The sequence below is a fragment of the Vombatus ursinus genome, unplaced genomic scaffold (assembly GCF_900497805.2).
Source record: "Vombatus ursinus unplaced genomic scaffold, bare-nosed wombat genome assembly UNPS02014789.1, whole genome shotgun sequence".
Lineage (NCBI taxonomy): Eukaryota > Metazoa > Chordata > Mammalia > Diprotodontia > Vombatidae > Vombatus > Vombatus ursinus.
In genome coordinates this window covers 6,921,704-6,946,430 of record NW_020954567.1, presented here as the reverse complement: position 1 = coordinate 6,946,430, position 24,727 = coordinate 6,921,704, and the positions used below count along the sequence as shown (strand labels likewise).

The 24,727-nt window shown below is 36.0% G+C and overlaps 1 protein-coding gene across 5 annotated transcripts in view; it reads right to left on the bottom strand.

Moving 5' to 3' along the window:
• Positions 1-24,727, bottom strand: part of DCAF6 (DDB1 and CUL4 associated factor 6) — a 161,155-nt gene that overhangs the window by 69,212 nt on the left and 67,216 nt on the right. For all 5 annotated transcript variants that reach the window (XM_027868427.1, XM_027868425.1, XM_027868428.1 and 2 more), the window contains 5 exons: positions 22,436-22,571; positions 20,593-20,807; positions 18,757-18,850; positions 15,472-15,591; positions 13,580-13,840 (listed from right to left, as the gene is read on the bottom strand). In XM_027868427.1, coding sequence (XP_027724228.1) covers positions 13,580-13,840; positions 15,472-15,591; positions 18,757-18,850; positions 20,593-20,807; positions 22,436-22,571 — 826 coding nt within the window. The remainder of the gene's footprint in view (positions 1-13,579; positions 13,841-15,471; positions 15,592-18,756; positions 18,851-20,592; positions 20,808-22,435; positions 22,572-24,727) is intronic.

Here is a 24,727-nt window from a genome sequence, read left to right as displayed (position 1 = left end):
TTTTTTTAAGAGTGACAAAACTGCTCCGTATAGTGAAAAAAAATCAGAACCAACCTGACCCCCGCTTAGCTGACTTCATGCTCCTTTGGGTGGGTCTGTGACAGTGGCTAGCCAGTACCAAGAGACTCCACAGAGTGCTGTCACTCTGAGCAAGAGCCAGAAATCCGAGACTTTACAGGACTGAAACAGAAGAAAAGAATTGGGCCTAAAATTTACCAAATGCTAAATGTCTTCTGCCTGTTGTTACTTGTAGCACTCATCACACAAACCTGTTCATTAAACTAGTTCCTGAGATACACTGAATGCTACCAGGTTTACACATCCTTGACGCTGGATACAGTGAGATAATCAATGACATGTCACAGAATTATAATACAGTATTCCATGTTTATATGCTTCTCTAATAATCTATTACCTAATTCATCCTTATAGCATTCATTTGAAACAGGAAAAGACAAGCCTTGAGGCCTAATATTCTAATTTTATAGATGGGAAAGCTCAAGTATGGAACAGGGAAACTACTTGCCCTACCGTAAGGCCAGGATTTATTATTATATTATATTATAAGGCCAGGAATAGAAGTCAGTTAGTTAATATTCCCAGACAGTGATGAGATGGAGACCAATCTGTCTGCCTGACAATTAGAAAATCCTGAAAGACCATTGATGGTTCTTGTGTGTTACCCTAAAAGCCCAGGGGGAGAAAAAGTCTACTGTATTTGAATTTAAATAAAAATATCTTAGACAATATATTCTGACCCTACCATACTAGATTCTTGGCAATCATCTCTGATGTTTGCAAGGTTAACCTTTGTGGATGACAAGAATTTTCTTAAGGGCTCTGAAAGCTATCTTAAAGACAATTTATGTTATTTAGAAAAGTACCTGAAACTGTGACACTGGTGTCAGTGCCTTGGAATGATTACTTAAGTCTGCAATTTCTACAAATACCACAGTTAACTAAAGAGATGCTGCCTTTAGAGAGCCGTTGTGATTTATGGCACTTCATCTGGACTTCCAGTAACAAACAAGATAGACCGCCCTCATTCCTCATGTAGCTCCACTGAATATTTCAACTGTAATTATCATAGAGGTCTAACGCACTGGTCTAGAGCACTCAGAGGTTAGGTGACTTGCTCAAGGTAACACAGTCAGCATGTGTTGGGTGGGACTTGGACCCCAGTTTCCTGGCTTGCAGGCCAGCTCTGTCTACTAGGTCCACACTGTGTAAGAACAGAAAAGATGAATTACAACAGACTTAGTAATGGCACTAAGAGCATCTTAGCACAGTCCCAGAAGACAACTTGATTTGGTCCCAAAGAACTTACTGCATGCTTACATAATTTAATTCTTGCTATATTTTATATTCCCTGAGGTTCTAAACCCTGCGTTACTGACTTTGTATCTCCTTCAATACCTAGTACATGCAGTGCTCTGATCCCTACAGGTACTTCAACGAGTGTTTGTTGAATTGAACTAGCAAACTGATAGTCATTTATGTAATCCTCATTTTCTTCTGTGGAGGCTACCATAAAAGGATGAAGAAGTTAACAATCAATAAAGATAAATGAACATGAGAAGGCTACGAGCTACGAGGAAAAACAAATTGTTTCATAACAGACAAATAATTAATACATTTTGTGATTTTACAAAATTCTGATGAATTCAAACTGGTAAACTCGACATGAAAATTTCTATGCCCCAAATGCTCTTCAAATGTGCTTTATAATAAAATGCAGCCACATACGTAAACATACACTTTTACCTACTAAGGCAATGTTTTACACTCAATTTTGCTTTAACAACTGTTTTGTCCTGTTAAATTTCAGCATTTTCTTTCTAAATACAGTGGTATTTTAGAATTGACTTTTTTGTCACACTTCACGATAAGAATAGCTGTCATTTATATAATTTAACATTTGTAAAGTGCTTTACAAATATCATTTCATTTGATTCTCATAACAACCCTGTGAGGGAGGTGCTGTTATTATCCTCGTTTTGCAGATGAGGAAACTGAGGCTGAGGAAAGTGTAACAGCTTGCCTAGAGTTGGTCACACCACTAGTAAATGTCTGAGGCGGGATCTGAACTCAAGTCTTCCTGTCTCTAAGTCCAGCACTCTATCCACTGCATCACCAACTGCTCATGAGTAAACAGTTCATCTTCAAATCATTTTGCCCAAAACTATTTACAAAGCTAAAAATCTTGGGGAAATATCTGCTATTCAAGGTTTTCAAATTTTAACATCTGCATTAATAGTTAACATATTACCAATCTACAGAGAAATTGTTTTCTTTCTTATAAGAAATTTTAAGGGAAAAAAAATTTTTTCCCTAAATAATTGAATTCTAATAACATATTTAGAAAACTCTTAACTCAAGTACTCTTTGCTAATAAAATTAAGCCAAAAAGATAATACAAATTAAATAACAGCATAGTACCCTGACCCCACAACATAATTTCTGTATTATGATTGCTTTGAAAGTTCAGATGATTTCATAGCAATGATGCCTCATTTATGAATTCAGTGATTCTAGGTTCTCAGAAGGGATACCAGCAAAGCATAGTTCTGACAGGCCCTCCCAACCTGGAAAAGACTCAAGCAGAGACCCAGTAATGGGCCATGTTTCGTTACTAGACCACCATGGTAAATGTGAAGCAAGGTAGCTACAAGGTGCCAAATTTCCCTTCTGGATACAGCAACTCAAGTCTGTCTACTGAGATACATGGAGGGATCTCCATGAGCAGAGGGAGTAACACACTAATGATACTACAGATCTTAAAAATACTGAAATATTTCTGTTGTCGTAGGACTCCGTAAAACACATTTGGGAAGAGGAGATATAAATGAAGAGTAACATAATCCAAATGGTTTGGGGACTTCCCAACTGCAAAGTAATTTTGTCACAGTTCTCAGAGCAGTAATTCTATTTTCATCATTGCTTATCTATTAACCAAAGCCTCACAAATCCATTTGTGTTAGAAACTGGACATACTCTCATTTGTAAAAGAAATGTGAAATTACAGTAACTATGGTCTTATTAGATGACATCAATCTGCCAACTTATTTTGTGGTTTCATCATGGAGGGTAATCCTAAAGTGTTCCTGTGCCCGGCTTAAAGTCTTCTCTGTGATATTAAAATTCCCAAAGGAAAAAAAATCACAAATTTATTAAATACCAAGATTTTGTAGGTAATAGAATGAAAACATGGCTAAAGGCTAAATACGTATTTGTTCTCTATATCAGAAACTTGTTACCTCCACAAAAGATCTTGAATTGAAACCTTATTATGCAGAAAACAAATAATTAACTAATTCTGTGAAAACTGTATTTACAATAAAATATTACAAATATTGACTAAAACTACAAATCCAATATACTATGTGATGGCCAATCATAATTCTATAAGCAATTCTATAAGCACTTCAATCCAGCACTATGTAGTTCATATAAGAATATGCATTAACTTTCAAAGCAAAAGAGAGCTGGAAGCTGACGTATAGCAGCCTTTTTGTTAGAGGCATTTTCTGCACACTGAGTTCATTCTGATGCATAGGTACTTTCTAGAAGTAGAGGCCCTACACTGACTGAACAGTCATGACTCTCTCTTTCCTCTAAGTGGCATGTTTCTGAAGTCTTCTTTTTTCTCTTTACATTCTCTCCCTTGGAGATCCCCTGCCATGGCTTCACTTATGACTACCAAATCCATGCTTCCAGCCTCTATTTCTTCCCTAAACTCAGATACTATATTTCCAGCTGCTGACTAGGTTTGTCCACCTGGATGTTCCACTAGTATATGAAAACGCCACATACGCAAAACTAAACCTGTTATCTTCCTCTTAAAACCGATATTCTCTCCTAATTTTCCTATTCTTCTTGTTTCCACAATCACAGATTTATTCAAAACCTCGGGTATACTTTCAGTGTCTCATCCCCCATATCTAATCAGCTGCTAAGTCTTATGGGTTCTAGCTCCTTAGTATCTTGTGTATTTATCTCTTTTTTATGCCCTCCAGCCCAGAATAGGCTTTCATTATCTCTTTCCTGGACCATCATTTTTTACTAATGTCCCTGACGTAATGTCCCTTCGCTAATCTATTTTCTACACAGATGCCAAAATAATCTTCCTAATAATCAGAGATGACCATATCACACCTCTGCTCAAAATACCTTCAGTAGCTCCCCATTCCCCAACGGTATTAGCGTGGTATCCAACACTCTCCACAGTCTGGTTCCAGTCTGTTTTCCCAGTCTCACTTCACTATAGTCTCCTTCATTTACCCGATCTTTCAACCAAACTAGATCCTATTTCCAATCCTCCCACCTTTGTGTTTCACAAAGGCTATATGTACATCATTCTCACGATGAACTTCCTCAACATCTCTACCTACTGAAATACATCTCTTCTTTGAAGGTCCATCTCAGAGGTCACCTCCAACATGAAGTCTTTGCTGATTCTCTCAGATAAGCAGGATCTCACCCTCTTCAAATATTTTCCTTTGCTATCCTCTCACATCATATTTATTTATGTACTTGTTTTATTCCTCCACTGTATTGTAAAAGATCCCATCCTTGATAAGGGGGACTGTGTTTTTTTTTTTCACCTTTGCATCCCCAAAACCTAATATAGTGCATTGCACATAGCATGCACCAGAAAAATGCCAGCTAAATTTGGATAAAGTGAACAACTGCCCCCCATACACTAAAAATACAAGAATAAATTTTTTTGTATATTCATCTAAGGTACACTATTGTAATGCACTGTCTATTTCACCATGTGATGATTAATACCACCACATGCAAGGAAGGGATAAGCAGCAATAGTGCATTAGCTCTATCTTGTGTCAGGGGAATGTATAGGGAAGCATCTCAGCAAACATCAGCAACATCAACAACCAGCTCTACTAGCTAAGCTGCTGAAGAACACTTGGTATTGACAACCTGAAGGATGAGGGCCCTGTGAGGAGCCCTCAGGGGAGGACTGCTCGGAAGTGGAAGGCTGTCGTGCTGCGGCCTCAGCTAGCTCTTGTTGCCTCTGCTGCTCAGCTCTCTTAAGCCGCAGTTGTTGCAGGCCCTTACGAAGCAGAGCTATCTCAGGCCCCCTTAAAAATTCTGACATAGACAGGAAAAAAAGGATGTAAAAGAACATGGAAATAAAATAGATATCACAGCACCTAAAAACATCAAAGAGAAGAAAGAAACACATATCTATTAGGAGAAAAGGCAAGCTGCTTATTTACGTAAGAAAATATGGATTTCTTATGATGGAATTATGATAGCCCCCCTTCATAGGCTTTATACCCTTTACATATATGTATACTAGAATTTTAATACTTTAATCTTCATTGTTTTTAGAATGTTTATGTAATTAAATGAAATGGAAATAAAATACAAAGAACAGTTTACTTTTTAAAATCCCTCTGGTTAGTCTTTCTGTACTAAAATGCCAGATTTAAATGTGAAACGTTTATTCACATCAGTATCATTTTACTTCACATAAACAAACTCCAATAACTTTACTGTCTGTTCCAGTAACACTACTGTCTATTCACATCTAACTGCCAAAATAGTCTTCAGCCCATCCTGTAGAGATCTCAAAGGGAAGAAAGTGATTTCTCAATAATAATTCTGATCCCCTATTTTGCTGTTTCTTTAGTGACTTGACAAAAAGGAAACTCATTAAGTTACTCCACAGGATCTCATTGTAACTTCCAGATAAAGACCTTTCCTTCAAGTACTAGGGTAGGTCTGGGCACTTGCTGATATTTCATGATATTTCATACTTAGTAACAGTTTTTTTTTTTTACTTTTGGGTATGTGTAACCTTTTTATATGCAACACAGTAAATAAAAATGTGTCTAATAATATTAAATAAAGTATCATTTTGCAATCACAAATAAACATCCAGCACAGAAAAGAAAGAAATCTACTTAAGCAAAAACAGCATGGAATTGTTAAAACGACAGAGCAAATTTGTAACAACTCAAAGAGACTATTGGCAAATAAATTTAAAAACTAACTTGCTGGTCTGGGACTCTAACCCCTACTCCCAAATGCAGAAACACCTATGAGCCCTATACCCCCGAATTATCTGAGTGGAGGGCTCCCAAATGAACACTAGTGATCTGTAGTTTGGAAAATCTAGAGCTGATTAAAATAATCTTATGAACCACATATTTATTGTTTTTGTTAGTTTTCAAAGACTGCATTAAGCAGGCGTTATTATCCACAGAATTTTTTACATTTTTTTTCTCTCCAGGTTGAAAAAATGTGTCCTCAAAAGTAAGGATACAAGCAGAGCTCACTAAAGAATACCAGAATCTTAACCTGTTAACTTCAATTTGAAATTCCAACTTATACTCTGTAAAACAGTGAAATAAAAGTTAACAAAGCCAAAAAAATATATACACACATATTTACAAATGTATTTATGCATATATAAAACACATCTTTATGAAAAACACATGTTATATATAGCCCGCATACCAACTGCTGATTGGCAGTGTGAAGTTGAGAAGGTCATTTAAGATCACTTAAAACTTAATAGTAGTGTCAACGCTAGCAGAACCTAAAGTCTGAAGTTAGGCCAATGTAAATGAGTACCTCTGTCCTGAGTAACAAGAAAGTGCGGCAGGAAATTCACTCCTTGAATTCCTAAATGCCTTCCCTTGTAAATCACTATGGGGATCTCATTCAGGGATTGGCAGGAGGAATTAAAGCAGCAGAGCACAGTACCTTCTGCTGCAACCCAAGTTCAGGCCCTTTTTAACTTCCTATGGACTCACTGAATGTTCTCCTAGCTGACCTCCCTCGTCTCCAATTCTACCTAAAAACCTCCTGATATCTTTCCCATGTGCAGCTCTGATCGTACTGCACCTCCTCCTCCCTCAGAAATGTCTACTGATTCCCAATTGCCTATCAAATGAAGCCCAGATTCCTTAGCTTAATACTATATCCTTCTTCCCCTTCCTGCCTTACTCCCAATTCGATTACATTCAAGAAACATTTATTAAATGTCTCCTGTAGTCAGGGCAATGTCCTAAGAGTTAAGTGAAATGAAGTTTGTATAAAACATGGTCCCTAACCTTAAGAAGAGCTTATATTCTAATAAAGGGATATGGCACATACACATATAAACACATAACAACAACAATAATAATAATTATAATAATAATTATGATGAGGATGATAATGATAAGTACGTAGGAAAAAAGTTACACAAAGCGCTATGTGATGTATAAGGAGGAAAAGTCATTACCAATTTGGGATGGGGGAGAGGCAAGGCTTCAGGCAGCTGTTATTTGGTTCTAATTTTAAAGTATGAATATGCATTCACCGAACAAATAGGGGTGGTATTCCAGGAACAAGGGACAGCATGAGTAAAGTGATCCACCCATCTCTATGTGTGTTGCAAAAGCACAAAGACAGGCTAGGGAGAGAGGCATCATTTCAAACTGACTAGTGTACACATAGAGCGCACAGACAGTGGTAGTATGAGATAACGGTGGAAGAATAAGGCAGTGCCTGGTTATGGAGGGCCAAAGAGTTTGAAAAAGGCAGAATTGACAGGTCCCTGTAATTGCTTGAATATAAGAGGAGAAAGAAAGACGAGCTGGATATAATCTAATTAACATCCCCCAAACATTATTCATTTTCCCACCAAGGTGCTTTGCTCTTTTTGAAGGGCCCTCTGTTTGCATCTCTATCATTTGATGTCTTCCCACCCTTAAAGGCCCAGTTCAAATGCTACCCATTCAAAGAGCTTTCTCAAGTGGCCAGAAATGGTCCCTTCTTCTACACTCTACCAATCCCTGTGGTTGCTTTCACTCTTCTTCAGTGACTACAGAACTTAATTTGGCTTGTTCTCTTCCTCTTTAAACTACTGCCTGACGTTCTCATCGTTGATGTGAATACTTACAGTGATGACCCTTCTGGTACCCCGGCCTCTTAGGACCTCCACAGAACTTCCATTCCTACATCTTCTGTGTCTCCATTCTACCCAAGTCAGTCACAACAGGGGAAGACACAATCTCTGGCTACTGCTCTACCTTCCAAATTCCAACCTTAAGTCCTCTTCTCCGATCACAGTCTCCTATCTTCTGGCCTCCCCTCTCCTGAGCCTGCCTGAACTCTCACTATGAACTCCATCAGCCCCTTCCCATTTGTACAGTCGATGACTTGAGGACTTATTTCTCTCAGCCAAGTTTTTTGCCAGCCAATTTAATGATGCACTTTCATCTACCCTGTTAAGTCTGGAGTCCCCATGTCTCGATCCTCTCTCTTTACTCTTTCCATAGGTTTGGGCAGAGTGGCAGTCTCCAACTGCTGCCTCTACTTTCTCACCAAATATTCTCCAGGTGTCTAACTCGAAAATGGCCACCACTCTACTCAAACTAATCTCCAAGATCCCCAATGATATCTCTGCTGCTCAATCCAATGGTCTTTTCAGTCGGAACCTTTCTGCATCATTTGATTCAGGGGACCAGTCTGATCCACTCTCCGTCACTGGCTTTCAAGAGGAAGAGCACTTATGATGAAGTAGAAAAACTGAGTCAGAAAACCTGGGTCTGAATCCCAGTTCTGGTGGTGTCAAAGTACTGCATAAATGTGAGTGGTTCTGATCACAATTTGAAGAGACCATGCTTTCCTGGATTTCTTATCTTTCTGACTAATTCCTTGGTTTTGGGTTTCCTCCACTGATTCTTCTCCCCTCTTCTGGCCTCTAACGCTAGGCACTGCCCCAAGCTCTCTCCTTGGTCCTCTTCTTGGTCTACATACACTCTCTTTCCATGCCATCTACTTTCATGGGTTCCTTTACCATGACTATACTAAGTATACCCAAAACCATATATCTGACTGCATTTCAGTTTCACGTTTTTGACTATATTTAAAAGATATCTACACCAGAATTTTCTGTCATTTATCAAACTCAAAACTGAACTCATCAGCTTCCCCCCTCCTATTTCAACCTACAACTTCAAGACCCTCCATAATCTAGCTCCAACCTCCCTTTCCAGCCTTTTTTTATGTTAGTCTATTTCATTCACCTCACTGGGCTACTTGCCAGTACCCTAATAAAGAAAATTCTTATTTCCTCCCTTTGCTACCTCACAGGGTTGTACTAAGGATTCAGTGAATAAATGTGTGTAAAAGTGCTTGGTACACTATAAAGTATTATACAAATGTGCAAGTGCAATGAATTCTAGGAGTCTCAGTCACCTACCCTCCCTTCTTCCCCTGATTTTTCCCTATCCTCTCCTACCTCCAGGTATTTGCACAAACTGACCTCAATACCTGGAGCAGAATAGTTTAGGATCTTCTCCTACTAGACTTGTTCACTGTCTTCAAGATCCTGCAGACACTCCCTCCTTCACAAAGCGTTCCCTGATTCTACCATCTCAAAGTAATACGTACTTCTTGGATCTCTCAGCTTGTATATACTATCTCATTCAAATATGAATGACAGCTATTTATGTTTATATCCTTTGATGTAAGCAGCTTGATGGCAAGGAAAATTTCTTTTTCTAATTCCCTATCTCTAGGGCCATATATATAATAAGCATTTAATAAATGTTTGACTAAACTGATAATTATGAAAGACAAAGTTCTTACTTGGTTGGAGAGGTTGTTTTACTCAAGTGTTAGTGGCTCTGAAGGTCCAAACTGACTCTCTGAACTTAAGACGAGAATACCTATAAATAGGCGAGTTGCCATGTATGGTTATCAAGAGATATTTATAGCTATACTTTTATGAATATTACGTAGGAGATTAAGTGATCAGGTTTCGAGTGGTTCATGTAATACATGATGTATAATCATTAAATATTTTAAGAATATTTAAATGTTATTTATAAAGCTAACATATTTATATGCTTACTGATTCAGATATGGCCAATCAATCCAGACTTTCTGCACTGCCCTTTCCAATCACAGAAAGTTATGAAGATTAAAGGAACAGTTTCTCTAGACTAGAGATGAAAATAAGCCAAATAAACTATAATAAAGTAACCTGACTCTTTCAGCTAAATATTCTGGACTATAGGGAAAAAACAACTACATTCACTTTTCTTTCTGTTTCTTTTTCATTGTTTCTTTCTTTTCAACAAAAGAAACTTTCTAACACAAAGATAAAATTACACAAATCTTTTCTTGGATTATTTTGAGAGGTGACTATTAGACTATATTTCTTGCTATTAAATTCTATTCTGCACACTGATGGAAAAAGAAGCTAACGGTATAGTCACATAATTGGTTTTGAATAAAATATACTATATAAAATAGTATAAATAAACTTATTGAATAAAATATACTCTAATGAATTTATGTTGTTATTGATCCAGAACTATGATTTCATGAATTTGGGGAACTTCTGGTATGGAAATTCTTTCCAATGATTCAGGTCAGCAATTTGCCTGTGGCATAGTTTTATGGAGTTGCTCAAGAGTACTATCAGGTTAGATAATAGTTATCCACGGTCACATACCAAGGACTTGAGGTGATCAGGTTATCCATAGTTACAAACCTAGTACTTGAAGCAGTATCTGAATCCAGGTCTTCCTGACTTCAAATCTGGCCCTCTGACCACTACACCAAACAGGCCTCTCTAATGACTTAAATGCCATAAATACTTTTTTACAGAGATTTAATTTTAATTTGTATTATTTCAACTCAATATTTTCCTACTCCTTTTACATATAGAATACGGCTTTTTATAACCTGAGAAGATAGTCTGTTTTAAAAAAAGGTTTAAGGAAAAAAAATCACATATAATAACTACCATGACTCAAGATTTTGGGAAGTATGGCTTTAGGCAAGAATGATTTGAATACTTAGATAACAGACTTTTGAGGAAGAACAAGGTTAATAAAACAAATGACAGCAACTGAACATGTGGCATTTAATCAACTTTCCATTATACCACACCTAACGTGGTCTGAATAATTCAACTGGGCATTTAGAAGCAAATTTCTTACCTAGTACCTAGAACAGGATCTGGAACCTAAGAAATAAATACTTGATTAGCCAAATGCCCTGAATCCTAGGGTAGGCAATGGGGGAAGGGACAGAGGAAGTCTTGAAGGAACCCAGGAGCTCTGAAGTAGGACCTATGCTACACTAAGAGATAGGCTTTAGAATTCCTACTTAACCTAAAGAAGAACCCTTTTCTGTCTTTTAGGCCTATGTCTGTCTTGATTCTAATTTGGGTTGGTAAGGGTAGGAGGTGGCTGGGCACCCAGCTAGATTCAGAACTTGTATTTGTTTGCCATTTTGATTTCTCCTATCCACAAATCCACCTGAATTTAGATGGGATGGGAAATGGAAATGGAGAAAGAAAAGGACAAATGTGAGGGGTCTTCCTGTTGGAACCTAGACCTTTGTGAACATGCAAGATCTTAAGCTTTACCAAGTGAATGACAGGCAACTTATATTGTACTCTTTATTGTAGGGAAACTTAACAAGCTATAGTGTCTTGGTGATCTGGTAAAGTTATTCTATGGTTGCTTTAGCTAACCTAAAATGTTTTGGTTTTTTTTAAACTTCCTATTTAATTTTATGTTCAAGGATTACCTAGTTTCAAAATAATGATGATTACTTCACCACAAACATAGCTTATACGCTACCTGTCCCTTGGATACATATTCATATAGTATATACTTTAAGGTGAAAAGTGATTTATCAGTATAACTGATAGCAATCTGTTTTAAATATATAACTAAAATTAAAATACAAAGGGATTTTTTTAAAGTTTTCAGAAGCATTAATAGAAGACCTCCTCTAAAACCCTACTCTCAAGTCTTAAAGTCTTATAAAAATGACCTTAGGTTCTTAAAGTCTGTTCAAGTTATGGCAGGTTCCATATCAACCTAGAAAAGCTTGAATAAAAGGCCCAGTAAGAGACTAAAAGACTATGTGCCTTGTCATCTGAGAGCCTGACCAGCTAAATTCAGAAAGCCTAATCACCCGATCAACAGGCAATGAATTAGGGGGGTGGGGGGGAAGCAGTGTGGCACAGCAATTAATGAAGATCATCCCCTAAAGAATAAAGAGAATTGCAATCTGTGTTGGTGGAAGGAGTGCCTGAAGCAACGAAATCATGAATTCTTGAATAATTAAATTAAATAATTAAGTTGGGATACTACTCAGTAAACATCTAAATCTCTAGAATGTATAATCTCCTTGATAGATTACCCTGAAAATAGATTATTGAGCCTAAGCTATTTAATACTGCTTCAGAATGTCACTTACTTTAAAAATGACATTTGCTTAATTTTAAAATATTTTGTATAACTGACAAGTTTTTAACTAGTGTGAAAACGTGTTCTGAAAAATAAACTTTATAGATTTTTTTCTTCGTAGAAAACTTTTTATTTTATGCCCTTAAATTTAAAATGTAAGTAGATTGTACTCTCCTGAAAATCTGATTTTGGAGAATGACTTTGTGGTCTACAGACAGATAAAACTACAAGAGATCTAACAGTTTCTGCAAATGGTTCTGGCTTCTATTTCTATGGAAACTGACATTAAATCACCAAAAAGGGGATACTGATGAAATAGAGCTTATTTTAAAACACCCCATTTTTTTGTGATCTGATGTCAGTTTCTATGGAAGCAAGAATAAAAGTGGCAACATACAGCTGAGCTGTTAAGAATTTTATAAGTTTTAACTTGTGCCCGAAATTCTGAATTATCATTTTATTTGCTTTTAAAGTGAACAGTTTAAAACATAAGCCACATGGGGCATAACTGTACTAAATATAGAAATGTTCTCAGAAAATGCATTAACACAACTTATCTATTTGGTGGTTTGATTTTGCTTTTTTGGTGGGGATGTTGGGGAGGAGTAAGGAAAAAAGCTGTGATGCTGAAGATGGCCATGAAAAACTATGGTAAAAAGGAAATAATCTGGTACATTTTAATAGGATTTGGTAGTACACTTGTTTTCTGGTATCAGGTACTAAGAAAACAAGCATTTATTTCAACACAGTTGAAGTGAAGAAAGGGTAAAATGTTCTTTAAGTAAATTAGAAGACCCTCCAAGATAATATTTGGATTTACAGTAACCTTTGAGTAAAACACTTCTAAAATTATATTAGTATTCTCACTACCTCATGATACCTGTTGTATTTGAGAGTATTACCTTCATAAAAATGGAAAGTTTCTGCCTTCTGTTACACGTAATGGAAATTAGGTACACTGTGCTATGATAGCTTCAGTGAGACCTAATTTAAGTACCACCCATACTCAATTAAGAGAGAAAAGTAGCTGGCAGTTTTATTTCTCAAATGGGGAGGTTAGTTATCTGTAATTAAATTTTTTTTAGAATTTTACTATTAAAAAATATCTCCTTTCTACAGATTAAAAATATTAGGGAAACAAATGCATGTATACACATTTAACTTAAAGACTTACGATTTCTGTGAAGCAACATGTACGCATATACACATGTCATTCTGGTCAATTATTCTAGCAAATATTGATAAAAATTTTTAGCATCTTCTAAACACATCCTAAAATGGAGAAATTCTTATTATTAGAAAACATGATAAATTACTGCCTACTTAGAGTATATTGTTCTCACCAGACTGATGATGTGTATGGTGCCCAGAAGCTTCTAAGGACAGTCTCTGTTCAGTGTCTGGAGAGGAAAGCAAAGATGTTGAACGAGGGCTTTCTGTGGAAGATGATGTCGATGGAGCCTGAGCTGACACGGTAGAAGACGAAGATGACTGAAGAAACTGCTCTGCAGGAGCGTCCACTTCCATTGCAGCCTCACCCATTTCTAATTCAGCACTTGACTGGCCAGTAGGAACAGTAGAAACATCCGACTGATTTGTCCCTCCTTCAATAAATACATATTCAACGCAGATTGAAATTTAAAATTATCTTTCTGAAGCCAGAAACTTTAACATAACATCAGGAAATAAAAGACGGGGGAATAAAAGGAGTACCATGGTTTCAAAGATGACAAAACCTTTAGTTGATCGGATCAGTTTATTAAAAGTGACCAATTTGGTGGAAACAAAATCAGTTTAATTGGCCCTACACAGAGTCCAAATGATTGCTTCCCATCATGTGAAAGCTAATATGTAATGTGCTGGCCCAACTCTATGAACATAAATTTTAACAGTTTCAATAGCAGAGACACAGATTTACAGCGACACAGCCCTACACTATTACCCAATGCCCCTCATGAGCAATGGCATCTAACTGGTAATCATCAAACTGTGCTTAGCGGTACAATCATCTGAGGGCACAGAGTCCTGCTCCTGCTCTGCCCCCAGTTAGTTACTGAGCTTGGGCAACTCAGTTGAGGTGGATGAGTATCAGGCTCGTTATCTGCACAATGAGGGAGTTGGATCAAATAAACTCTAAGGCCCCTTACAGCTCTATATGTATGATCCCATGACTAAATGATGTCCATGTTCCCTGTTGGTTCTGATGTTATAATTAGTTCACATTTTGTAGCCAAAAAACTCCAAATAGCATCAAACACATGGTCCCAAATTTTCTAGAACTGAATAATTAAGTAGTCCAGCTATTAACAACTCAATAAACATTAATAGGTTAAGAATATGTATAGCCATATGAACCACACAAGCTTGAAAAGGATGCTATCTCATTTGTTTCCTAAATCTCAATTTGGTGGGAAAAGTTCAGAAGGAAGGTTGGTCCCCAGATTACACAGAATGCCAGAATCTAGGATCTAGGATCTAAAGCCGGAATCTGAGATTGTCTTCTAGTTCAAGTCCCCCATTTTACAGATGAAGAGACGTAGCATTATCCAAAGTCAAATAGGCAGTAAGTGGTAGAAGCAGGCTCCTCTAAGTCCCATCGAGTACTCTTTCCAACTTTTTCTATAACAGAAATGCACAGTACCAATAACATCTCCACAATTAATTTTATATTGATACTCATTCTGGACACTGTGATTTAAATATTCCCTTGTTTAAGATTAAGCATAGCTATACACACCTCCTAAACTAATTCATCACTTATAGAATGAAAAAAATTAGCCACCAAAAAATTAAATTAGTTTACTTAAAAGACAAACAGTATAAAATTGAGTTAGATTTTTTTGTTTGTTTGAGGATTTGAAAAATTTGAACTATATTTAATAACTAAAGAAGAGAAACTATTAAACCATGGAAGATATAACTATGAGGAAGGCCTGCTTGCAGTCTCCTATTTCTTACAAAAGGGTTTAAACTGGGTGATCTCAGATTTTTTTTTGTTCTTTGAAGAGAAGAAAAGGACTAGAGAAATCAATAAGCAAAATGTGGCATCTCTTTCCCTCCCCAATTAGAATTTTGGCGCTTGCTGCTCCCAATCAAAACTCTGGAATCATAGGCAATATGGTACTAATAAAAATGTTATTGTAAATCTCTCTACTAATAAAAATTTTATTATTTTTCACATTGATAGTTTCTCTTTGGTAATTTTTTGAAATACGTAATGAATAAAAAAATTTACCTCTAGAGCGAGATCGTCCCCGTCCTCTGTTGCTTTGAGCAACTTCGCTAGCTTCTTCAAACCATCTTGATAACATATCAGACATCCTCTGCATCAATGATACATTAGGGCTTTGCTCTCCTATAATAATAAAGCGTTTCTAAATCATTCAAAATCTCTTCTTTCAACACAATTACCACTGGAAATTCCTAGGAGAACTTTTTCAAATGAAAAAAGAACCATGAATAGACTGTGTGGAGAAAAATATACTCTTTCACTTACAGAATCAGTGAAACAAGATATATTTTTGTTATAGTTTTACCATAAATAAAGTAACTAATAAAAACAAATATTTAGTAACAGATAACTAAACCTTACTTGTATTTAAAGTATGTAAATTCCAAAGAAATATCAACTAATGCTTAAGCAAGTGGTACTGCTATTTCCTTTTCTTTATAACTGAATTTGGGGGCTTAGAAATAAAATATCTAGTGTCCTAATATAGTGGCAGAAATGACTTTCTTTCAAGTCTTAATTACAATTTATTAAAGAATTCCCTATCACTTGGATATTGTGGTGATATTGAAAAAAATACTAAAATACAAAGTTTTAGGAGATAACATATCTGTATTTATCATATTATCATGTTTATCATTTATTGTTTATCATATCATATTATCATATTGTTTATCATATTATCATTTATTGTTTATAAAGCAAGTTACTTACTGAAAATCTGTAAGACACATAGTGCAAATATTATCCCCATCTTACAAATGTAGAAACTTTCAGAGATATAAAGTCTTGCCCAAATGGCACAATGAGGACTTGAATCCAGGTCCTCTATTTCCAAGCTCATCTTATATACAATGCTGCCATTCAAGTTTATAAGTATGATAAAAATGGTGCAGAGATTTTAAATATGAACTCATTTAGTGGAACACACTTTAGTGCTTTAAAGTCTATCACTAAATAGCATCTATGTCACTATTCTGGCTTTGCATGTGTGCTACATAACAGATGAAAAAATGTTTTAGTTAAAAAAAGAAAAGAAAAAAGTCTGTATTTCTTATTATTAGTATATTATATGTTAGGTGTTTCTTTCTGCTGTATTTTTTTTGCTTCTTCTCCCTAAGAATCCATAATATTAATATGACAGAGCACCAAGGTTCTTTTCATGCTTTAGAAGGTAGAGGAAATTACAAGAGAAACTGCTACTCTAGATACAGTTCTTACCAACAAAAAGGAAGAGGCTACTGATATAGAAACAAGAGAAATATGTAGGGCAGGGAACATCATACCACTTCTGGAGACCGTAAAAGAAAAGGAGAAGAAAACTTGTCTTGGGTTAACATGCACCCTCGATTTTATGAGAATTGATTTCAAAAGCTTCAGAGAAAGGATGAGTAAGATCTAATGATCCAGTCTTTTTCAGGGAAGTCAGCCCAAGTAGGATGGAAAGCTATTAATGAAATTCTGAAGACTGAAGCCAACATAACTAATGAGTAAGAAAAAAGGGAGCACACTAAAGAGACTGAAGTGGAGGCAGAGGGAGCTCAGGGACAACCTCAAACTAAAAGACATTTACAGAAGAGGCAAAGAAGATCAAATGACTAGGGGAGAATGCAAAAGAGAAATAAGAACCATATTAAGACCACTGAAGTACAGAAGAAGTGGAAGCTGACAAAAAATGTGAAAAAATGCTAACAGAAGGTGGTTTATTTTTTCAGTTACTTGGGAAGCAAAGGACAAAAACCACTGCTCAAGGTCAACAGCTAATCAACTCTTCTTTTGCTTCTGTTTTCTCTTCCAAGGAGAATGCTTTTTGGACTGGGAAGGGAAGAAGACAAACAGCAGGGAGTGGAAAAGCAAGATACAGGAGGTCAAATCACCAGATCTGGATCAACAACAGAATACTGAAAAAATAGCAGCTACAATAGCTTATCTGCTGTCATTAATCCCTGAAAGAACCTAAAGAATGAGAGATATGCTGCAGGCTGGCAGAAGGGCAAATGTCTGAATTTTCAAGCAACAGAAGGTGGAATCTACCAACTAGAGACTAGTAAGATTGCTACTGGTAGAATTCTAGGACACTGTATTAAGGGAATAGTCTCTAAGCATTCAGAAACAGAAATAGTGACTACTAGAAGCCCACATGATTTCATCAACAACAGGTTACCTCAGATTAACTTCATTTTTTTTTTTTGGACAGGCTTCTGATTACTAGAGACACATTATATTAGAGCAAAGTATTTAACAAAGTCTCTCATGCTAAGTTTGTGGGTAAGATGGAAAAATAAGAGCTAGATGGCTATACAGTTAGGGAGATTCAAAACTGGTTGAATAATGGAACACAAAGCACAGTATAAATGGCTTTTTGTCCACTTGGAAGGAGGTTCCTAGGAGTGCCCTAAAGATCCGTCCTTGGCTCTGTGCTGTTTAATAGCAATGACTTGGTAAAAGGCATGGAAGGTCTGTTCTTATTAAATCTGCCTCTGACACAATGTTTGAAGGGCCAGCTAACATGTCACATGACAGATCTCTAAAGGCTAGAATGATGGGTCAAATCAAGTATTATGAAATTTAATAGGGATAGATGTTAAATTTTACACACAGATTCCCAAAAAACCAACTTTAGAAATATAAGATGGAGTAGGTATGACTAGATAACAGCTTCTGTGACAAAGGTCCAGGTATTTTAGTAAACTAAAAGTTCAATGAATCAACAGTGTTATTGTGGCAGTTAAAAGTTAATGCTATCACTTCATCAGCTTAAAAGAAACATTGTGAACAAAGGAGCTATACTCTACCTTGATCTGGTCACACCTGGAAGGTGGGTGAGGATGGAGAGAATACTGGAGAACATACTATACAAAGACTGGTTCAAAGCAATGGGAATGTTTATCTTTTGGGTCTAAGAGTCTTGGCTACTGTTGTTTAAAACTCAAATAAGATAATATATTTGTAAAAATCACTACAGGATACATATTGTTTTAAATCTATTGTTTTAAATTGTTTTTAAAACTTGAAAGGAAAACATAATGAACATATTATAATGTGAAATAACAGTTGCAAAGATCAATAGCATGTAACAATTACAGATTATCTAGTGTGATTTCACTTGCTATCCAATTAACAACTAAGGTACAAGCATTCTTAAACTTTGGTGAACACAAAAACCAACTTGATCTGCATGGTGATTTACTTAAACTGGCTAACTTTTTCAATAATATCAAAATTGACAAATTCTCATTTATTCTTTGTAATCCAAAGATATTGGATACTGAAAACTCAAAGCATAATTACCATCTCGCTCTCGCTCACTCTCAGGCCGAGCTCTCGGTCCAGTATCTGACCAGTCACCACGAAGTCTCAAACGTTTAACTGGAGGCTGTCGTAACTAGGAAGGTAAGGAGAAGGTCACTGAACAAATCTCAAATCCTTGTAAAAGGAAAATTACTTACATGGTCCCAAATCACCTGTTAACCGTAAGAAATAATTACCTAACTTGCTTCCTCATTGAGTGTCAACATTCTAAAATGGTTCACAGACAAATAAGTATCTGATAATCTTATGTTGTTAGGAGATGTTGATCAAATGTTATAAAGGATACCGAAGAAACACAAAGTTGAAAAGCCCAAAGCAGCACACACAACTCTGGTGATAATGAGTACACACTGAGATGCTTCAACCAGCTAACTTAGCATCCTGTTTATCACATACATGGCCACTGGGCTAGGCAAGAACCTAAAATTTCTAGCCCCTGCCCTGATTACATTCAGAGCATTGGTATTTTCCTGTGCTAACATGGTTAACCTGCTTGAATTACAGGATTTGTGAGCTGAATTTCAAGGTTTCATTCACTTTCGTTGTCCCCCATTTCTAATATATGTCATTTAGGAAGATTCTCCTGACAAATGGACCACTCTTTTGCATTTGTCCATTTTAGTCACTAAATAATCAAAAGCATTTGTTTCTGGATAATTTCCCACTTAGCTTTCTCTTTGAAATACTTTTTTTTTTTTTAAACTGCTCCCACCTGTGACCACAAAGGATGTGTAACAGGTTTTATTAAGTGGTCACTGAACATGGCTCTCTGCCATTTGGCTGCCTTGCGGATTTGCTTGCTTACTTACCCTGATGCTTTCTGTGTCCCCTCAGTAGTCTGACTGGCCCATCACCTATACCCTTTCTTCCATAGTCCTATCTCTTTCTATTGCCACCCCCACCCCTTCTCCCAAACTTCTGCCAACACCAATGATGCCCATGTTCTTCTATTCTCTACTTCAGATGACACTGAGTACATTTATCCCAAACCCAATGCCCTTAATAGCCAATGTCATCCTGAGCATTCTTATAACTGAAAGAAAATAATTTAATAGGCACATATATAACACTGCTTCCTGGTTTTAAGGGAGAAGATACTCAAAGCTCAAAGAAGAGCAGGACTAATGAATTAATTAGGGCCCTCAAATTAAAAGTGGCTTCAATTTTGCTTCTTTGAGATGTGACTGAAGGTGGAATGAGCTGCCTCTGGAAGTAGTGGGCTTTCCATCCTTACAGGTCTTCCAGCAGAGGCTAGACAGCCATTTGTCTGGTACGTTAGGAGTGGGGATTCATTCTGTGTATAAGTTGGACAAGCTGACTGCCAAAGTCATTTTCCCAAGTCTCAAATTCTGTGATTCTGTACTTTGGAATTGAAGAGGAAAATCATTCACTTGGTGATGGCCTCATAATTGTTGAAAAGAAGCAAGACTATGATCAAAAGGAAAAACTGTGATGGGCTACATGTCAATAGAAGAACTGATTCTACTAGCTGATAGGCATAAACAAGTCCCTTTGGAAATTACTTACGTGCATCTAGGTGTGCAATTTCATAATTTTAAAATCAACTTTAACACTAGCAATCTTTACTTCTACCCATATTTATTTACAAAAACATTTTGCTATCAAATGCACTGGTTATCCCCATGCCTGGAATATACTCCTTTTTAGAATTCCTTCTTTCCTTCAAAACTCAATTCATTTGAAAGCTTGTACACAAAGCCTCTGCTGATCCCCTACTTACTAGTCCCTTTCTCCCCTCCACCCCTGGCACATAAGTAGACAATTACTCAATGTTCACAGAACTGAAGTTCTTACCTCTTCTCTCCTCTCCTCAGAAGAAGGGGTTTTAAGTTCTCGTGCTGTGTCATCTTTAGGGTCAAAGAGATAGATGTAATCTGAAGAATAACTAACAAGAATTTCCTGACCATCTTCACTGTAACACAGAGACGTAACTCGACAAGATTTGTTATTAAGATGAGGAGGAACAAAACGAGCCACCATTCCTGTAGTCCCACGACCTGCATAATTCCCTAAATTGAAAAAAAAGTCTTAAAATTCATGGTTTCATAAATACATAGTTACAAAAAAGACAAACATTTGAATTACATCCTTGATCAACATTTAAATAATTTCTACCTAATACCATCTAAAATTAATACAGTGGTATAAATTTAAAATATAACATTCTATTTACATAATAAGCTTTTATTCAATAGGCAAATTAAGTTAAATATTCTCAAATCGTCTTTGGAACCAGGAAAATATATTGCAGACAATTAACATATCTCTAATAAAATATTAATACCATTGGGGAAAAGGTTTAAATTGAAAAAAAAAAAAGTTTTATTGGAAGTATTTTTCCTCTAGTAAATTAAAGTCTTTTATAGTAAGTAAAAGAAATATACAAATATATTCTTCAATCATACCGGTGTCACTAGCTTAACACTGACAAAATTTTAAACACATTTTGCCTTTAATAAATAAGGCAAAGTTGGTGTTTATTAGAATAACAGATAAAATATAATACCCACACAAAAGTAAAGAAATTTTTTGAAAGAATCTCTAAATAAGATTTATGTCTGAAGGAAAGGATCATGTACTAGAGTATGGATGCTATTTAAATTTTTAAAAAGTAAAAATGAGAACTGTGTATCATTTTGACAAGCTAAAGCACTGAAACTAGTTATCTGCTACATATGGCACTACTGACCACTCTTTGCTCCTGGAGACTTCCTCTTTGGTCTTCTGACATGACTCTCTCCTGGTCCCACTATATGTCTAACCTCTCTTCAGTCTCCTTTACTGGTTTATCATCTATATGCTTATGTTTTCCAAGGCTCTGCACTAGGCCCCCTACTTCTCTCTATACATAATCGCTCATTTCATTTGATCCTCACAACAACCCTGGGACGTGGATGTTGTTATGATCTCCATTTATATTTGTGAAAACTGAGGCAGAGGTTAAGTGACTTTCTCAGGGGCACACAGCTAGTAAGTATGTGAGACCAGATTTTAATTCAGATCATCCAGACTTTAGGCTCAGTACTTTCGCCACTGTGCCACCTAGCTGCCTCTCTTCATCAAATCAGATCAAACGAAGTATTTTAAGCAATTAGCAGAGTGCCTGACACGCCTCTCCCTTAGTGACCTCATAAGCTCCCATGGATCTCTATGTTGGTGACTCACAGGTCTATACCCATCACCTCAGTTTGTTTATTCTAACTTTCACTGGCAGCACATTTAGAATACAACTTCTTTAAGGTTTTAGTGGAGAGTCTCCAGGAGTTGCCATAGTCCCAAAATCTTCATCCAGAACCTGGTGGTGAACAATCTGTCAAGAAGCTCTTTCAAACTTAGCCAGCCTTACTCTCAGCCCACAGAATCACAGAAATGGGCTGCCAAAGACCAGAGCTGAATCTTTAAAAAAAAAAAAAAAAAAAAAGGCAGGACCTACAAGAACTGGATCTCCATTGGGCCACCTCCATGCCACAGTGTGGCGTCAGAGTCTGCCTTCAGCGGAGAAAATCCAACTAAACTGAATTTTGTTACAAACCAAAGTGGCCATAAAATTTTCAAATATACCACAAATCAGAAAGTTACAAAACTAAAGTTACCTTATCAAAAGTTTAATGTGCTGTAACTAATTTACATTTCTTACCTGTGGCTCTTGTGCCAAGCATTCGCCGATCATATATTCGTACAGAGCTATCAGAACAGCCAACAGCAAGATAATATGGTATTGGGGGACAAATAGCTACAGAAGTAGCAGCACGCCGGCAGTTAATTAAGATATCCTTTGAAAAACAGGCAAAATAACAGTATTTATAAAACGTCTGTCAGTAGAAACAAAATAAAATAGTTTAAAAAAAACTATTCCCTGTTCCTAAAACAAAATCGCTTTCTCACAGACACTTTAATTTAGCACGACAGAAAAAAAGGACAACTAAGATACCTTAAAAATGAATTGAACTGATACTGTCATAAAGTATTTCTGACTCCTTCATACCCAACAGTGGAATATATATTTGCTAAGTGTATTTCCTGTGTTGTCATATTTTATTTTTCCAAAGAATGTTATTTAAAAAATTTTTGACATTCATACTAAAACTAATTTCTAATATGATGTATATAATTTCCAATGCAATAAATTTAAGTGAAAAAAGTAAATGTGCATTGAAAAACTAGCAACAGTTGCTTACATTTATGTAATAGTTTACTGTTATAAAATGTTTTATGTACATTATGCAGCTGAGGTAAGGTAGGTACTATCATATCTCTGCACAAATGAGAAAACTAAGCCTCAGAGAAGTTAAGTGACTTAGCCTAAAGTCACATTGTTAGTAAATGGAATTCAGGACACAACACAGCTCTTCCAGTTACAAATGCAATGCTCTTTATTGCATCTCGCTGTTTGCTCACTAGAACAATGAGATCAAAATGTAAAAAAAAAAAAACAAACCCAAAACCAAAAACACCTCCAAACATTTGGCTTTGATGTAGGAAAAGAATTCTGCAGACAAAGGAAGAAAAAAGTCACTCGAATTTAAGCTGATTGTGTTGAATTGGAAGAAATTAAGAAAAGGCTATTTGTTACAATTTATTGAAATTCTTTAGAAAAAAAGTCTCCTCATACTAACTGTTAACAAGAAGTTTTTGTTACTAACATGGCTACTAACAAGTACTTGCTGCACTCTTTAGCCATGCATGTACTGTTCTCCTACAATCACTTAACAGACAGTGGTCTTGAAGTACCATGTCAAAAATGCAAAAAACTATAAGAAAAACACATGGTCTAAACACCAAGCTAACAATGAGGGTAGATGAATAACAATCTGCTATGGAAGGAAATGTTCTTGGTTGCCTCAGATGAAGCATACTGATCTTTTTAAATACTGCATATAACATTTTAAATGTTCAAATATTAAAAGACACTATATTATTAATTTAGTCTTTTTCCCCCCATTGTATCCTCACAATCTGAAAAAATTCTTCCTACTTCACAAAAGCACAAAAAGGATGACTGTAGAACAGTATCATTACTCATTACTATTCAAATACAACAAATATTAACGTTATACCAAAGTTCAATATTAGTTCCTCAAGAGGATGTCTCTAAAGCACATTCATCTAATTACTGCTGATGTTTCACTATGATATGGTCTTTTACTAACCTGGTATATATTTACATTTTCCTTGAAAAAACTAATTTTCTTAGGTATTCTGAGTCCTCAGTCTCATGATATTTCTCACTAAACTGAATTCATTAGCCAATTATTTTTCATGATTCTTAACTCTCAATAACTGTTATTTCCACAGTTTTTACTTTATTTTTCCTCTCATTGTACAACTAACTACACTTCACTTTTCTGTGTGTAAAATAATCAAAAGCTGACCAAGAGATTAGTGGGGCATACTGATCTACCTTATGTTTCCTCAGATTCTACTGGCCCTGTATTTATTCAAATACAATGAGAATTCATCATAAGTTACATAGCAATTTAAGTCTTTGCAGTATATTGTATGCCCCAACCATTCTTATACACTTCTTTAAAAAGAAAAGTAGGTGATAATTGAGCACTCCTTCAATGAGATTCTGTTTTGTAAAATGATTCACCATAGGTTATTTTTTAATAGCTGGAACCTACATTGCATTTAAAATACGATCCAATTTACAAAATCTGATTTACATATATCTTTTCTGGATTCATCTGTTAACTGGAGTACAGTCCTTAACTGTAATAACGACATGGAAAGTTATCCCAGTAGTGCAGAGGGGACAATATTCTAGGAGTGGCTAGGGGAGATAGCACTGAAGCCAATTGGGACACAAGAGAGAGGGGATTTTTTTCAAAATTTTATTTATTTTATTTTGAACTTAATAAATAAAACAAGCATTTCCATAACAAAGTGGGATAGAGGAACAGGGGATTATATATGAAATTGTAGATCC